At 44.6% G+C, this 18,418-nt stretch overlaps 1 protein-coding gene across 3 annotated transcripts in view; it reads right to left on the bottom strand.

Moving 5' to 3' along the window:
* The window catches only part of LOC147712126 (sulfotransferase 1 family member D1-like), a 129,960-nt gene extending 112,082 nt beyond the window's left edge, over nucleotides 1-17,878 (bottom strand). The window contains exons 1-4 of one of the 3 annotated variants that reach the window (XM_086922911.1): nucleotides 17,657-17,777; nucleotides 14,919-15,067; nucleotides 14,495-14,620; nucleotides 13,801-13,898 (exon numbers count right to left, since the gene is read on the bottom strand). In XM_086922911.1, coding sequence (XP_086779037.1) covers nucleotides 13,801-13,898; nucleotides 14,495-14,620; nucleotides 14,919-15,066 — 372 coding nt within the window. In that variant the 5' untranslated portion in view covers nucleotide 15,067; nucleotides 17,657-17,777. Of the gene's footprint in view, nucleotides 1-13,800; nucleotides 13,899-14,494; nucleotides 14,621-14,918; nucleotides 15,068-17,656 lie in introns of all 3 variants that reach the window. The other 2 variants (XM_086922912.1, XM_086922913.1) reach the window with 2 other exon arrangements.
* Nucleotides 17,879-18,418: the final 540 nt, after the last annotated feature.

Here is an 18,418-nt window from a genome sequence, read left to right as displayed (position 1 = left end):
CCTTAAGAAACCCCATGGAAGACAGAAGGTTGGAGAGCCACCCCAACCATGGATACCGTATTACCAACGTTACCCACACCTTTGAAGCTGGGTGCATATGTGTGAAGTGGTGTCGGAAACCACCGTCGAACCCAACGGAGGACTTCAGGAAAGTGTCGCTGGCGAAGAAGTAGAAAGTGTCCAGTGGTACACAAGGATGGATTCTTGATGAGAGGTTCCTGCAAGCAGAGGGTACAGAGTTTATGTCACTCAAGAAGACCAGGAGACTTGGAAGACGAATGCCCTCCGATGTCAGGTGTGGCAGGATGAATGACGATGACCTTGACTCTGCAGCTGTGAGGACCAGGTGACATTGAGGCAGAACAGGAGCCGTGAACGAGCTGTCCCACAAAGGATGTCGAGTGCTGAGGGGTCGGTGTCCAGCGGTACCACCCACAAGCCTTGGCAAAGAGAAGTGACAAAGAAATCAAAGAAGGAGCAACATCGGCACCAGCAAGGTTCAGGGGACTCACCAAAGGCAGGGGAGTCAGGGCAGGCCCCAAGAAATCAGGGAGCCCAAAAGAAACAAAGGAGACGCTCCAATGGACCCACAGTCCAGAGGCACTGTAGTCACAAGAGGACATCAAACAGCTCACCAAAAGATTCAAGCCGCAATGCACACCATGCTGTGTGGATAAAGACTCTGGTCACTGGAGGGGATCGAGGGTGGGGTTACTTGGAGCCCAAAGAACCCAACAAGCCTTTGCAACTGCAAGTTGGACGCGATACTTAGCGGCTCGGTTATTGAAACCCCCATGAGGGATACTGGCCTCAAACTTGGTGATAGGGCATGGCAGACCTTAGGAGCTGTGGAGAACCACCACCTGTGTTGCAGAGCTCACTGAGTCTGGAGAAGCTCAGGATCTGCATACCAGTTGACTTAGTTGCGGTGCTTAAAAATGCAGAGGAGTGACTCTTTCACTCCAAGGGAAATTTCTTTCTGTGTCTTTGATGCTTCACAGGCCTTGAAAGGTTCCTGTATGGATGCTCAGGCACAGACGATGCAGCAGACTGGAAGGGAGACAAAGTCAGGCCCAAACGAAGTCCAGCGAAGTCCAGAGTGCCCAGACAGTAGAAGTGCAATGGTGTCTGATCTGATTCTTATCCCATGGTGAATCTAGGGATCTACACCCACATAAGCCCTTAAGTCCCCTCGGGAAAGGGTTGCGAAGATACAGGGAACCCCTCCCAGGTGAGGGTCTGGACAGGGGAATATTACTCCCATGTCCTTTGTCAGTTTCATGCCAGAGTGGGAAGCGATCGACTCCCAGAACTTGTTTGAACTGGACTATGCATGGGGAGACCAAGTGTGCCCCTTATGCAGACTTTCTGGCGCTGGCAAGTGCACCCACCCGGTCCCAATAAACTAAATCCTGTCTGGGGGTGGTCACACCTCCCTGTGACAGGATACCTATTTTTCCACCTTCCTCTGCTCGAGCTTGGCTCAGCAGCATGAGGGCAGAAATGTGTCTCTGGTTGGCAATGACCAATTTGTGCTGTCCGGGTCTAGCAGGTTGGCACCGGGAACACTGAAAGTCTAACGGAGAGTTCTTCCAGTGCTTGGAATCATACCTCCCACACCGTTTACAGTGTGTGGGTATGATTCCAACATGTTTGATATCAAACATGATAGAATTAGTTGCAGCTGTTTTCAAGATGGTCATCACGCAATTACGCGGTGCTCCTCTATATAGTATATGGCTGCTTCACTGACAACCCAAGAGAAAGGACTCAGTATGCTGCAGGGGTGTCCGCTCATACAGGGGCACCCTCTCACTTAGAACCAGGCACCCTGCCTTCAGGATTGCAAAGGCCTGCTATAAGGGTGACTTATAGGTTTTAAGTGCAGTGACCCTTAGATATAGTAAACCGATGTCTTAAGTAAGTGGTGCAAGCGTCATCTTACACAGGCTGCAATGGCAGGTCAGTAGTTCCATTTTGCATGGTCTCTCTTGGGTGGCATAATGCATTCTTCAGCCCATGAGAGACCTCTGGGGTACCTTTGCCATGGGTACTTTAGTACCATATACTAGGGACTGATAAGGGTACCCCAGTATCCAATCTGGAATGTACCTAAGTAATCAATACAACAGTTGAGTTAAAAAGCAGATAGACTGGGGCCCTGATTAGCAGGATCCCAGTCAGACTAGTCATAAACAGATTCACATCAAGCAAAAAGTGGGGGTAACCATAGAAGCAGATCCTACTTTCCTACAGCTGCCATCAACATGTTTCTCATGTTGCTGGCAGCCAATCAGATTGCTCACTCCCACTGCATGGCCCAAGGGAAATAAAGCTCCCTGGGCCAATCAGAATGATCTATTTTTAAATTGGCGCTCCCGCAAGAGTCTCTTGAGAGTAATGGCTACTTCCAACATATTTTCTGATGTTGCAGGCAGCCAATCTGAGTGCTCGCTCCCATTGAAGGGTCACTCCTGTGGCAGCGAGGAGGCCCAAGGGAAAAAAAGCTTCCTAGGCCAATCAGAGTGCTAAATGTTTCATGCGAGTTCTTCAAACCCAACCGTACAGATATACAAATAGTTGTGATTAATCATTTATTTAAACCTACTGAACGGATTCACCCCAAATGCAGTGCAGCGCGGCCCCCTATCCTGAGCATTAAAGGCCGGAGGAACCCATCCCCGGGGCCAGCTCAATTACTCTGTCCCAGGGAGTTCACTCTTGGGACAGAGTAGTTTCCCTGCCTACTCTAGCATAGGGTAGCATATGTTTGCTTCCACCTGGCGGGATCATTTCTAAATCTTCCGACGGGGGGGTGCAAACGTGAACGCGGGCAGGAAAGGTAGGTCTTTCTACCACCCTATGGGCAGCAAAATAAATACTGCTCTCACTCAGAGGGGGCATATAATGCTGACTCCCACACCATGTGGAGAGCCTGCTGGGGACACCACGGCTCTGGTGCTGCACGCCCCCTCCCCTTAATAATAGAATTTGGCCCAAGGGAATGGGATCCTGCAGTACATGAAGGCTTGGGGAGGAGGAAGCCACTCTTTCCTTAATAATAGAAATTGACCCCAGAGAGTGGGTTCCCTGGGCCTGTTAAGATTTGGGAGGGTGCCATGTGGCCCCTTTCTGCTTAATAATAGAAATGGGCCCCACGGGATGACATCCCTGGGCCCTCTGAAGGCTTGGGGTACGTGCCTCCTCCGCTATATTAGTGGTTGGGCCTGGTGGATGGGGTCTCTGGGAACTCTTAATGCTCAGGGAGTGGGGCTATGTGCCCCCACCCGATTATTAGTAGTTGGGTTCAGGGGATGGGGTCCCCAGGGCCCATTTGGGCTCTTGGAGGGGGTCACATACTCCTCTTCAAAAATAACTGTTTTTGGCCCTGGGCCTATTAAGGCTTGGGAGGGAGCCCATGTGCTCCCTTCCCCTAGTATTATTCTTTGGCCCCAGGGAATTGGGTCCAGCGGTTCATTTGGGCTTAGAAAGTTATGGCCACCCGCACCCTCTCCTAAAACAATTGTATTTGGCCCCATGGAATGGAGTCCACAGGGCCTCTAAAGGTTCAGGGTGGGGGTCAAACACCCCCTACCCTATAGTTAATTTATGGCCCCACAGGATAGGGTCCCCGGGGCCCACTTGGGCTCTCGGAAAATGCTTACCCTATAATAAATATGTTTGGCCCTGGTGATGGGGCCTCTTAAGGCTGTGAAGGGGGCCACATTCCCACTCTCCTATTTATTAGAATGTGGCACCAGGAATGGGGTATCAGTGCTCCATCTGGGCTCGAGGATAGAGGCCACAAACCCACCCCCTAAAAGAAGTGCTTTTTGCCCCAAGGGATGGGGTCCCCGGGGCCTCTTAATGCTCAGGGAGGGGGGGGGCACATCCCCTCTCCCCGTTATTAAGATATGGCTCTGGAGGAGGGTTCCCCAGGATCCATTTTGGCTTCGGAAGGAGAGCAGTGCACCCCCTTCCCTAATAAAAAAAAGTTGACCCTGGAAAATAGGGTCCCCTGAGCCAATAGTTGCTTTGGAATGGGAGCCACGTTATCCCCTCTCAAGGCAGGGCAGGTCAGGGCCTGCGGCCAGTCGCACGCAGCGCACTGCTTTCCTGCGAGGAGTTTCTCAACGATAGGTGTAGGACTGGCTTTATGTATGATTATATATAGGCTAATTATATCAACAGAAAAGAGTTTTTCAGTGTAAAGGGAACAATTGCGCTCAGCAGAATACCGGCTGTCTGGTCGACATAGGATCGGGTAGTGTGGTGCTACCAGGAAAGGGGTAACCCTAATAACCCCTAAGCTAGAGTTTGGAACTCCAAACCTGTACATACTTGCTTTCTGCACTGATAGTGCATGTGTCTAGATAGCGTGTGCACAGGGCATATGAGGTTCAAATACATTTTACAGCACCAGAATGGACTGCAAAGTCAATAGCATTCTTCATTAACTCTGACGATTGTAAAGATGCTTTCAACATACCATCTAGCAATTGACAAGGATCTCTTACAGGGAAGCATTTCAGCTCAGGTACCCATTTTGACAGGCCATCATACAACCTTTTCATATACGTAGCTGAATTACTGCAAATACAAACAATATCACTCTTTATTGAACTTGGTAGGAACTTTTTTCAGCAGCATTCCAAGTGACATTGTGTTCCATGTTTCCAAAATGTCTGGTGTCATGTTTTCACCACTGTCTCAGATGCTTGGTGACAACATTCTTTTCACTTATACCTGTCACTTCATCTTGCACTAAATGTTTAAAGCCTGGGGTGTTTGGCAATTCACTTACAATCAATACTGACTTGCTAGAAAAGGGGCCTGATGTATCAAAGGATTTCACCCATTCTCTGTCTGTGGGTAAATGTGATAGTACATATTAGGAAAGATTCTTATGAAACAAGCCATTTTACCTATCAGTGAAATCAAATGTAGCCACAATATCAAATAGGATTTGGATATTTCCCAATTCTCTACAATTTTTAAAATAACTAAATAAGACCAAAACATGCTTCTAAACACTGCATCTTTAGACCAAAGACCACAAAACTAAAAAAAGCTGAAGGAAGAAGAGACAATGTTTTAGTGATATCCTTAAATAATGAAACTCAAGCAGAATAATGTTAGCCCAGTCTTTCTTGATGCTACCTCGTATAAAAAAGTTACATTGCATTGGCCCCTTCAGGAAGAAATAAAAATGACTCTTTCACTCATCCTTTCATATCTTTGAATGGCACTTAGTTTGTGGTTGCAAAGGCGTTTTTTCAGGGCTTATATGTTTACACCAGTGATGGCTATTTTCCTTTCGGTGAGGTTTTATCAGTTATTATAGGTTTAAACCTAAAAAGATAGCCTAGCTATATATACTTTGACATAAACAAAAATCTAGAAATTCATTAAAAAAATAAAGAAAACACTTTAGAAATTCGCTGAAAAATACAAAGGTTAAAGTGATGTTATAGTTAGGTATAATTTCCAGTGCCAACATAACATTTTGAACCAAAAAAGCACAGAAATTCCCCACATAGAGTTAGCAGAGCTAACTATAACTTTTGCCCCTGCCATGCACTGCTTATGACTTTACACATTACATCACTGATGACAGGTTCTATGACATAATTTATGACATCACTGATGACATCTCAAATGGCAATGTGTAAAGTATTTATGCAGCACTTAAACATTAATGAAGTGGCACAAGAAAATCAGTAACAAATTCAGAAATATATAGTACATTTTAATAAATTATCTGACACCAAAATGATATACCTTCAATCAGTAGAACTGGAGTTATGAGTTTTTAAAGTTTAAAGTGAAAAATAGCACCTAAAAGATCAAAGCGTCCACTGCGGACATTTAGTCGCATGAGACCGGGGCAAAGTCGAATGTTATGGGCAACCGTAATGAAGCGCAGTTCAAATACACAAAGTGGACTGGGTTTAGTATTTATTTGCTTTAAGACTTAATAGAATTTTTCAATAAAAATGTCTGAGAAGATAAAGTTCAGTGGGTCAAGACAGCTTACGGTATCCAAGGAGGCAGGATCGTTGCGGGGGAGCTGCAGGAAGACATGGTACACAGTCAAAATATCGAATCTTTAATTTCGACTTACACTTATATCGAGTTGCTAATATCGAAGGGACAGAATATCGATGTCCAGAATATCGATGGCCAGAATATCGAACCTAAGGTAAGTAATATCGAAATTACTTATATCGATAGAATATATATTGATGTAAGTAATTTAGATTTACTAATATGTGTTAGCAATTTTAGTTAAGTATTTAAATTAATTGTTATAATATGTTTTTAATATGTTTTAATAAATAAAAAATATATAAAAGTAAATTATATGTTTCACTACCTGAGCGGGTTGTGGGTTTTTAGGGGAATAGGGTGGGAAGTAATTTATTTGTAATTAAATAATTATTTTTTAATGATTGATTTATTTTGCAATTAAATATTAATTGGCAATGAATTATTTTAATTGATTAATTGATTAATTAATTGATAATTTATGTATATTTTTAAGTAAATTATATGTTTTACTACTGGAACGGGTTGTGGGTTTATAGGGGAATAGGGTGGGAAGTAATTTATTTGTAATTAAATAATTATTTTTTAATGATTAATTTATTTTGCAACTACATATTAATTGGCAATGATTTATTTTAATTGAATAATTGAATAATTAGTTGATAATTTATGTATATTTTTAACTAAATTATATGTTTTACTACTGGAGCGGGTTGTGGGTTTATAGGGGAATAGGGTGGGAAGTAATTTATTTGTAATTAAATAATTATTTTTTAATGATTAATTTATTTTGCAATTACATATTAATTGGCAATGATTTATTTTAATTGAATAATTGAATAATTAATTGATAATTTATGTATATTTTTAACTAAATTATATGTTTTACTACTGGAGCGGGTTGTGGGTTTATAGGGGAATAGGGTGGGAAGTAATTTAATTGTAATATTAATTTTGGGTAAAGGAGTATTTTTAGGGTTCAGGGTCAGTTTTCAGTTTTTGGGTAAAGGGGTATTTTTAGGGTTCAGGGTCAGTTTTCAGTTTTTGGGTAAAGGGGTATTTATAGGGTTCAGGGTCAGTTTTCAGTTTTTGGGTAAAGGGGTATTTTTAGGGTTCAGGGTCAGTTTTCAGTTTTTGGGTAAAGGGGTATTTTTTGTGTTCAGGGTCAGTTTTCAGTTTTTGGGTAAAGGGGTATTTTTAGGGTTCAGGGTCAGTTTTCAGTTTTTGGGTAAAGGGGTATTTTTAGGGTTCAGGGTCAGTTTTCAGTTCTTGGGTAAAGGGGAATTTTTTGGGTTCAGGGTCAGTTTTCAGTTTTTGGGTAAAGGGGTATTTTTAGGGTTCAGGGTCAGTTTTGGGTTTTTGGGTAAAGGGGTATTTTTAGGGTTCAGGGTCAGTTTTCAGTTATTGGGTAAAGGGATATTTTTTGGGTTCAGGGTCAGTTTTCCCTACTGTTGCACCCTCTGGAGTGGGAATAGTAATTATTGTTAAGTAAGTATATATTATATATGATTTGTTAATAATTTTTTTTTTAATTAAATATGTATTATTATTTTTTTTACCATTATTAAATATATTTAAATATGTTTAAGTAATTTCTAAGTATTATTTACAGTATTTTTCATGTTATTTTAAACCAAAAAAACCCGATATATTTGACAACGATATTTTTAACATCGATATTATTTTTTCGATATTTTGGTACTTACCATGTTGTACATAGGGCGTTGATATTCTTGCAATCGATATAATTACGCCGATATTTGTGTAGGTCGAAATTCTGTCTGTCGAAATTCTGTCATAGATCCGGAAGACATCACAGTGAAGAATACTAGGTTTAGACTTAGGGACCTATTTATGAGTGGGTTTGTGTTGTGCTCGCACCACACAACGTGGAGCATGCTCAACGCAAGCTCAAAATGCGATATATGAAACCATACAAGGCTAACTTGCATGGCCGTGAGTGGCTTCATAAATCCAGAGTGATGAAACGCAGCACAAATCGCTGCATTGCATTCGTCTGTGCCAGGGAGACACTCCATGGATGTTGCAAGGGTGTTCCCACGCAACATCCATGGATTTTGACACATTCACAGACTTACCAAAAGTGGTAGACATGGGAATGTGCAGGAAGGTGCCCCTTCCTGCACAAAAACAATCCTCCTTACAATGCAGGCACCCTTGCACTGTTTTGCAAAGTTGCCTACATTGGCGCTAGACAGCCAAAATGGTGCCAGAGCAAGGAAAAAGCCAGGAATGCACCATATTCTTAGAAATATGGCACATTCCTGCCCTTTCCCTGTTATTAAGCACAGCATAGCAAGGTGACTTGCTGTGCTGCATAACTTGCTTATAAAGGCCCCTACATCTTTTTTGATGGAAGTCGAAAATCTCCAATAGGACACAACTGCAGGCTGTGGACAATGAGGGCTCCATGAGGCCATATACCCTTTCTGTAAGGAACCGCTGAACTGGATTTGCTGCTGTGAAGAACATAGTAGGAGCTACCACAGTGTACTGCCAACCAGCGATACACCTTGGGTAGATTGACAAACAGGTAGGGTCCCTGTCTCCTCTCGGTTCTCATAGCACATTTTGGCTGAACATTTTTAAATCTCAAGTTTTTGATTTAGACTATCTGGGCACCGTTCGCACCACTTCCAAGGGTCCAGGACTGGAGGGGACGTCTTGGTCCATTGCAGGTTGAAGAGGTTTGGATCCTTTTCTGTCCCAGAGGCTCTGATCAGGAAGTTAGCCAACTACCCCTTAAAGCCACTCTAGAAGTCTCAGGTTCTAGCTGGAAAACAGGTTTCAAGCAGCAGGTCATACCTCTGAGGGCACAGGACAGGCTTTAGACCACAGGGCAGTTCTCTTGGTTCAGCAGGACAGTTCTATGACATAAACAACAACTCACAGGCAGGAGGGCAGTCCCCTGAGAGTGCTTCCAAAGGTCCAGAAGTGAACTGAAGATTGAGTCAGAGGGTACCAATTGTATACCTGATGCCAGTGTTGAAGTGCAAGAAACTTCTGGATTTATTACCCCGCAGAAGTACTTGGAATTTCCTGCCTCCCTGCTCTGGTCACAGACTGTCTGCAGTCACAATAGGCTAATATGAAGTTCTTTGCATATGAGCTTAGGTAGTGTCTTTGAAGAGGGGCTGCGCATAGCTCTACCCCCTCATTCTTCTTGGATGGCTCATCCTGCCTACACCTAGTCCATTTATTGTGTGACTGTCTGGGAAGCATACCCATAGGCCAATTGCTTCTACACGTAGTTATGTGCCCCAGGATACAGACTGCGGGCACAAAATGTAAACTCTCTAAAAGTAGCATTTTCTGAATTGTGACTTAAAATCAGACTTTACCAATAAGGAGGATTTAAAATAACAATTACATGGACACCGAACATGATATTTCCACCTGCTCGCTAACAAACGTTATCACTTTTTAAATGTAGTAAGAAAAAACAATGTTATCCTATACGACATGTAGGCATTACAACAGTAAAAAAACACATTTGAGAATTTTTCTCTAACCGGACATGTAAAACTTAAAAGTACATGTTCAACTTTTTGAAATACCATGCATCCTGTCCTATGGGCTGTTTAGGGTCTAAACTAAGGGTGAATTCATTTTTTTTTAAAGAGAGTTTTCAGCTTGGCAAAAGGATTATTTTGCTGTGTCTAATTTGCAGATTAAAATTACAGACAGGCTGTAGTGGGGGGCCTGAGACATGTTTAAACTAAAGTGGGTGTCACAATAAATGCTGCAGGCCCACGAGTAGCATTTAATTTTGAGGCCCAAGGTACATGTAGTACCACTTTACTAGGGGCTTCTAAGTAAATTAATTGTGCCCATTGGTTGTAAGCCAATTTTACCCTTTTTAAATGAGAGAGCACAAGCACTTTAGCACTGATTAGTAGTGTTTAAGTGCACAAGGATCTAATGCCAACAAAAATAATTTCAGCAAATCAGGAGGGATAAAGACAAAAGGTCTTGGTGACCCTTCAGAGAAGGCCAACTCAACAATGTTGATTCAAATACTTTGAGGCAATGTGAGGCAACAACAGTTAGCAAAATGAAGTTATTTCAAACATGCATGCAGTGTGAGGCACAAGCTTTAAGCAAAATGAAGTTGAAGTTGATTTAAATACGCCTACAATGCTAGTTAATTTTTATCCGCACGTCCGTTTTCTGTGCTTGCTCCACATAGGTGCTCCGTCCCAGCGGCGTCACTAGGGGGGTGCGGGGGGTGCGGGGGGTGCGGACCGCACCGGGTGACACCATTGCCTGGGGTGACACCGTTACACTGTGTAGCACATCTCTGCAGCCTCACCTCACCTCTGCTCGGCTTTATAATCAGGAAGTCTCCAAGCAAATACCAAATACTTGTATTTCTTTTACAACAAGATTTTATTAGTTTCAAAAATTCCGTTCGTAACGAAAATGTAGTTGTATTTGAATGTGATCGTCTCATATTCCATCAGAGGCATATTTTTATAATAGCTATAGACACTGACTTCAACTCTGAGAGTTTCCTCAAATGTCCTTTCCGCGGAGGGTAAACAGCCGCACGAGCCCTCCTGTCTGAGCCGAGCCCTGAATCCTGCTGTGGAGAGGGAGACACCTTTAATATCTTCAGGTGATACAACTCCGTGTTTGCAGTTAGATGTTCCCAACAAACAGCCTTTGCACGTTGGCATTTTAATTTTGTCACTGCTTGGGTGTAATAAATATCAAATGTTTCCCAGAGTAATATCTTATTGACCAGCTACAAGTGGTCGGCTCCAGTGAGTGTGAGGTTTTCTAAGATTAATCTTTCGCAATGCATGCAACAATTCTAGTTGCACATTTAGCGGCGCGAGGCAACACAACATGACAAAGTGCCAATTATACACTTGTAATATCAAATAACCATCGGTTTCAGTTTTCCAAATGTGACTATCCCTTTTCAACCCACACACAGCTGTCCCAAGGCCGTGCAACAAAGCAGCGTATTACTAACTCATCACTGAACGCCAAAATTAGAAAAAAGTGACTTCCTAACAGTTACAAGGAAAGGGTTAAAAGAGCAGCAGGCGTGGGATGCAGGCGGAGGGGGTGGCTGGTGCAGTGGATGGTGCAGGCAGAGAGGGAGTTGGTGCAGGCAGAGGGAAAGATGGTGCAGGCATAGGGAGAGATGCTGGCGGAGGGGAGACGGTGCAGGCGGAGGGGAGACGGTGCAGGCAGAGGGAGAGATGGTGCAGGCAGAGGGTGAGATGGTGCAGGCAGAGGGTGAGATGGTGCAGGCGGGGGGAGATGGTGCAGGCGGAGGGGAGATGGTGCAGGCGGAGGGGAGATGGTGCAGACAGAGGGAGAGATGGTGCAGGCATAGGGGAAATGGTGCAGGCAGAGGGAGAGATGGTGCAGGCAGAGGGAGAGATGGTGCAGGCAGAGGGAGAGACGTTGCAGGCGGAGGGGAGAGGGTGCAGGCGGAAGGGTGATGGAACGGACAAAGGGAGAGATGGTGCAGGCGGAGGGAGAGATGGTGCAGGCAGAGGGTGAGATGGTGCAGGCAGGGGGGGAGATGGTGCAGGCAGGGGGGAGATGGTGCAGGGGGGGAGATGGTGCAGGCGGAGGGGAGATGGTGCAGACAGGGGGGAGATGGTGCAGGCGGAGGGGAGATGGTGCAGACAGAGGGAGAGATGGTGCAGGCAGAGGGGAAATGGTGCAGGCAGAGGGGAAATAGTGCAGGCAGAGGGAGAGATGGTGCAGGCAGAGGGAGAGACGGTGCAGGTGGAGGGGAGATGGTGCAGGCGGAAGGGAGATGGAGCGGACAGAGGGAGAGATGATGCAGGCGGAGGGGAAATGGTGCCGGCAGAGGGAGAGATGGTGCAGGCAGAGGGTGAGATGGTGCAGGCAGGCGGTGAGATGGTGCAGGCAGGGGGTGAGGTGGTGCAGGCAGAGGGGAAATGGTGCAGGCAGAGGGGAAATGGTGCAGGCAGAGGGAGAGATGGTGCAGGCAGAGGAAGAGACGGTGCAGGTGGAGGGGAGATGGTGCAGGCGGAAGGGAGATGGTACAGGCGGAAGGGAGATGGTGCGGACAGAGGGAGAGATGGTGCAGGCGGAGGGGAAATGGTGCCGGCAGAGGGAGTGATGGTGCAGGCAGAGGGTGAGATGGTGCAGGCGGAGGGGAGATGGTGCGGACAGAGGGAGAGATGGTGCAGGCAGAGGGGAAATGTTGCAGGCAGAGGGTGAGATGGTCCATGCGGTAAGTCGTGAGGGGGTGACACCATGAGTTACCCGCACCGGGTGACACCAACCCTAGTGACGCCACTGCTCCGTCCACAAGCATTGGCATACCCAATAGCTTTGACGTCTGCACTGTGTGCATAAACCTTACAAATACCAAACCCATTAACTCTGCTATTTGTTTTTATTTTTTTTACTGCAAGAGATAATGAACTTACTTTCAAGGAAAAGAACCTTCACGTTAGTTTATCCTTTTTTCTGCTAATCTCTTTACCGGAGATGATTGTGCAGTGTGCATTTCAGCCTCAGCTCTGCCGCAGGTGTGTCAAATAAGGCAAAGTCTCCTGTAATTTGCGCTTTGAGGCGAGCTGATGGTCAGCAGATTATGAGGGGTGCCTTGCCAGGTTAAAGGACTCTCAGACCAGAGAGGCTCATGGCCCGTTGGGTTACTGAAAGCATCAGTGTAATTATTTAGACACTTTGAGACAAAAATTGGGGAACTTTATTCAAGCTCATGGTTTAGCTGTGCTGACTGTTTTTTTGTAAGCTTAATTATTTACGAACCATGAGCGGCCCAGATTCAGGATATGCTGTTACCTCCACCCTGCGGGGAAGGGTTACTTGTGGTAAGGCTGGCAGCTCACTGCACAGAGATAATCTCTTTAATCAAGGAGCACGTGGAGCAGAAGCCGGTAAGGGGCCACCTGCTGAAACAAAGCTTGAGCTGCCAAGCCTGCAGCTCCTCCCCAAATTTTTTTTTTTGTATTTATGTACTACAATCACTACAGCAACGTTAAACCTTTCATACTGATGCGTGGATTTCCTTTTCCTGTTCATAAATAAAAAAAATCTTGTTTGCAAAATTACTAGACAAATCAGGTCTCCCAATTTCCATCAATAAGAAATTCCAGCCCCCTAGTCATTCTCCTTTAGTAGATGAGAGGGGCACGAACAGGTTGTACATAAATACTATCTGATGGCATGTGGCCAACCCCTACATATAGAAAATGGTATGCCGAATACTTTCTTTATTTCTTACAAATATTAGTCGCCACAGGGCACCTGCACTCTGCCCATTTACCAATGAGAAGGAATATAATTATTGAGTCACCCATGAAAAGGCCATTAAATCTGCCCATTATCTAGGAGATAAAATATCCAGGACCGTTCATTCTACCCAATTATTTGCACCTAATGCTACAAGACCGCAACTCAGTCTGCCAATCCTTTCTTTTTTTACAACTGACCAGTCTGCACAGTTTTGTACAGATAAGAAAACACTAGACATATCAAACCAGCCTATTTTACTTCACATAAATATCACCTAGGTTCATCCAGCCAGGCCATGCCCATCTCCAACACACTAAATGCCCCCTTGTTTTCCCACTTTATTGCTGCTCTTTTACTGTAGGTGATGCGAATAGCTAAGTCGCTGCCCTTCCATGTTGCTCTCTTGACCAGCAGTGACCCCATCTTGTTGCCTCTTACTTCATCACTCTACCGTTGACCCCTGGCATGGGTTACCTTGCTCTTTTTGTCCCAGAAGGACTTGGGCAGGAGCTGAGCTGGAAGGTGAGTCTTCCCCAGGCGTGGGGTTTTCATAACATTCAATTGCTGCACCCCTAAAATAAAAAGTTGGTCACGTAAGAAAGCGTCAGCACTGAAATTCTTGAATTCAAACAGTATCATGGATTCACTGGCAATGTCCCTAGTCCTGTCATTAACCCCACATCATCCTAAAAAATTTTTGGGAAGAGTCTGTAAATGTGAAGGCAAGGATGGTATCTCAGAGCTGTACCGAGTTTAATTTTTTATAGGCCTGCCATTGTCAATCATGTGCGTATGCACCCCTAAGTGCAATGCACACTGACCATCTGATGCTCCACAGTTTATCTCCGCCCCAAGCCTAGCTTTGGTATGCCCATTTTAAGAGCTGTGGAGAAGTCACATCCAGATGCACAAGTAAATCCCTGACTAACAACTAGAATAAGCGAGGCCTGCTGTATAGAAACAGATGGTGGGGCAAAATAAATTGCAAAATGCTGTCAATCTGTTCGACCCACTACCCTTTAAGTAATGTAAAACCAGTGCTTCCTCACAGCTTGTTATCTGGGACACTCCCACACCTCATCTTTTGAACTCTCTTTGAGGCTGTGGGTCTTCCGATATCCCCCGCCAGCTTCCTTCCGCCAGCTGATCTATACACGTGCAACCTCACCTGTTGGGAGTCCAGGAAAGGTAGATTCAATAAAGGCCACACGGACATGGATAGAGTCGCGTTTGCATTTTTCAGTATCACCATTGTTGTAGATCATGTCCACAATTTCACTGATCCAGGTAGTCCCTTAGGAATAAAAAAATACCTTCATCAGGACTCACTTCTAATGGGTTGTGTTTCAGATCAGTAAGGGCTAGGATTGGCCCATGGGACAGCTAACCGGTACCTCTGTATCCTAGAGTTAGTGCTTTAGGAATTTATCTGGTGTGTCCTGCTTTGGGAACTAGAATAATGTTTTTTGACTCACTGCAGCATTTATTGCATAACCGTGTGAACTTTAAGGGCACAAGTAAATCTTGCATGCTATGAAATCGGAGTTCAACGCTACCCTCATCTCAGGCTTTGAGACCCAAGAGAGACTCACCTGCCTTGGGGTAGGTGGCGATGATCAGGTCATCAGGCCTGGCTTGAGTTGCTTCTATCTCGGGCCAGTTGTCTGCTACAAATTTAGGCATAGGCACCCCCTGCACTGGCACCAGCTTCAGGCGCAATAAGTGAACTGTGCTCTCCATACTGCAAATCAAGATGCAAACACTTGTCAACCAAGAACACAAAATGAACATTGAAGAAACTATGTTAATAGTGTATTCCATCACCTCACAGATCTCTCAAAAACCTGGAAAAATCAAATACTGAGATCCCCTTGAAATGGTGCCATCAGTGGAACCCAGTGGCACCTGGTGACATTTGAAAGTGGTGGGGCGTAAAATTATTGTCATACTGCACTGCGGTGAGCCAGCATAGCGGGTGCCCACGAACAGCCCTCGGGGTTTGGCGTGGTCCCCCCCACCATGGAAAATTTTGCAAAAAAGAGTGGGCAAATGGTGCATTTTCAAGCAAATTTGAGAAAGCAGAAAGATTAATAAAGCAATCAAAACAAAGTAACAAAATGATGAGAGGCAGTACAGAAGAGTGTATAAATGGAGTCAAATAAACAAACACTCTCAAATCCACTTAGTTTTTGCGTTGCAGTTCTTTTGATTCTCTGTATTCTCTGTACCAAACTCCACAAAATCCAAAGACCAGTTGCAAGTTGCTTGCAAACCTATTGCTCTAATTCCAATGGAGATTTAAATTGTGCCTTACGTTTCTTCTTGGATGCCGACAAATTGTAAGTGGTTCGTACTTGGTTGAGGGAAGAAAGAGTTAATTATTAAATTTGCCACTGCCTTTACACTAGGTGAATTAATTGGATTACGGTTTCTGATCGTCCCTGAGGAAGCCCCGTTGGGGGTGAGACGCATTGGCTATACAGTTTGGTACAAGGAATACAGAGAATAAAAAGAATTGCAATGCACAAACGAAGAGGGTTTGAGAATGTTTGTTTTGTTGACTCCATTTATACACTCTTCTGTATTGCCTCTCATCACTTTGTTTTGATAGCATTATATTTATGACCATGTGGCAGCTGGTCATTTGAGGTGGGCAATACATGTTTGGATATGTATTAGTGACTAGTCTAGGTGGTGCAGTGTGTATCAGCCTTGCTGCCTCTATTTGCTTTGAAAAAAAGTTTAATAAAGCAATACGATTGAATTACTTATCATTTCAGGAATTTCCAATTTTTATGAGCTATAGTAGACAATCTTTGCGTATGCTGATGTTATCATTTGCCCATATTAACTTTTAAACACACGGATACACTCATAATGGTTTTAACTATACAATAAATACTTTCATTGACTGTGCAGTGCTGTACATCAATATGATGACACTAATTCCTTAAATTAACTTTCTGTTTTCATGCAAGAAACACCATTTACAAAAAAAGTGCAGTAAATATAAATGCATTTCAAGTAGTAGTACTCTGTGTAAAAAATGGCTGCATGTAACAGTCAAGACTTCCCATGTTATCGTTTCTACTGGTGGAGTTGCCACACACTGAAACAACATGCGGCCTTGTGCAATTCACTGCACCCTAATAAACTTTACCGCTACCGACCTCCCACTAAACTCGGGCATTGCTGCCGCATTCACCAGTTAGCACACGCTGACCACTTGCACACCAGCCACTCCTCCGGCCACATACCCACCGCGTACATAGCACACTGAAGACGCTGCAGGTGAGGGAGAACATGTCAGTGCACTCAGCGCTGTGTTCTGCAAGAAAGCGCTGCTGAGCGCAGATATTCAGATTTATTTAAGGGAATTTCGGCCAGGGGTGCAATAGGACTTAAATCAATAACCACCAGTGGGGACGCACACAGCATGTTCTTGCCAAGGTATATAAATTGTACAGCATACAAGGCACATGTGAACATTGTGAACCGAAGCCCCGCTCTGGCTGATGGCCAAAAATCACTTGGTTTCCCCTGCCTGGCTTTACTTAACTGCCAAACCAGGCTGACACTCGCCTAGGTCCCCCCTCCCTTGTAACAAGCAATGCTTGGACCCGGACACTGACATTTAATATACCGACCGAGGGCTCTCAAAGGGAACTGAGCCATTGTGATAAATGTACGACCTCGTCATGTGAGTCAGGGCACTTTCGTGTTAGGCCATGTGTAAAACGAAGGCCCAGTTAGCGTGACATGCACGTTCTACATCCCACCTCGCTTCAGGTTTCCAGATTCTACTCAGATGGGTACGGTACAGTAAACACGAATGGAACACACCAAAAATAGTAACGGGGCAGCGTCGTCATGCTCTCTCAAGGTGTTATGCCATCGGACTTTAAGGACACTGAAAGAAAGGTTCAAAGGTCGACTCCAGGAGCCCCCCACGTGATTAATAACACGATTTTCCTAAAAGAGCAAACCTGGACCCCAAATGGGGGTTAACGCGCCGCAAAAAAGATTTAATGCCTCCTAAAACATGTCAACAAACGTTTAAACAGCAATACGAACGTTGATAATACAGCAGGTATGTTGTCTTTTGGCAGAAAGAGAGCTGGGTAAGAGAGGGTGACAGCACTTTTCCAGCGTGCACTGCCATTCATTTCCCAGGACATATGCACTGGAACCACCAAGAGGCCCACACAGCCTGACAGCAGTAGCCACCACAAAAGAAGGGCAAGTTAAATGAGGAAAGAAAGGGATGCAAACTGTCTCTAGGTGATTCAGCAAGAGGCAACTATGGCACAGAGAAAAAAACAACACCTACCTCTGACGTGTGCGCTTCACCACAGATTGCCCTCCAAGTGTTCTGCCAAAGACTGTTGGCGGTCAGCCACCAAACACCAAGCTGCTTGCCCCTTCTCAACGATAGAGTCTGAATCACTGGAGCTTGAACGGAGGCCAGGTACTTAAGCGGTGTCTGTACCTTGTTCAGGATTGTTGGAGAAGAGGACTTTGGCTGCGATCCCTTCTTGCACCGTCCAGCTGTAACAACGAACAAAGGTCAGAGCTATATCAACAAGCAATGCCCAACACCAGCAGACAAATCCCACCCAGAAAATGTTCCTTTAAGCAGCAGCGCAGCCAGAACATTCTTTTAAAAGAAATCTTCTGCCTTGTAAGCATGCAAGGTTACACAACTAATTCTCCTGCCTCTTGTTTTTATGTGTCATAAAGAAACAGTATCACATTGCAGGGATGCGGGGGAAAGCAACACATACAGAAATAAACGCAGTCAACGCTTTCACAAACGCCATGCGTTTTTCAAGAAGTGAAAACAAATCTGAGGGGAGATAAATCCACTGCTGGGCAGGCACTGCAAAACAAACCTGTAGCTAAAACCTAACAAAACAACTTCCTCTGGACTACTCGGAGGAGTTCTTTGCACCCATGGTCAGATTTGCACGTTTGTGCTTTTTGCCTTTAATTAATTTTAGGTAGACATTTGTAAGCACGTTCCACATGTTATGGCCTTATATTTCATGTGCACTTGGGTAAACGTCTGTGGGGAGAGGAGGTTTAAATGCAA

Source organism: Lissotriton vulgaris, chromosome 5, assembly GCF_964263255.1.
Source record: "Lissotriton vulgaris chromosome 5, aLisVul1.2, whole genome shotgun sequence".
NCBI classification, from domain to species: domain Eukaryota; kingdom Metazoa; phylum Chordata; class Amphibia; order Caudata; family Salamandridae; genus Lissotriton; species Lissotriton vulgaris.
This window is presented reverse-complemented; position numbering and strand designations above follow the sequence as displayed.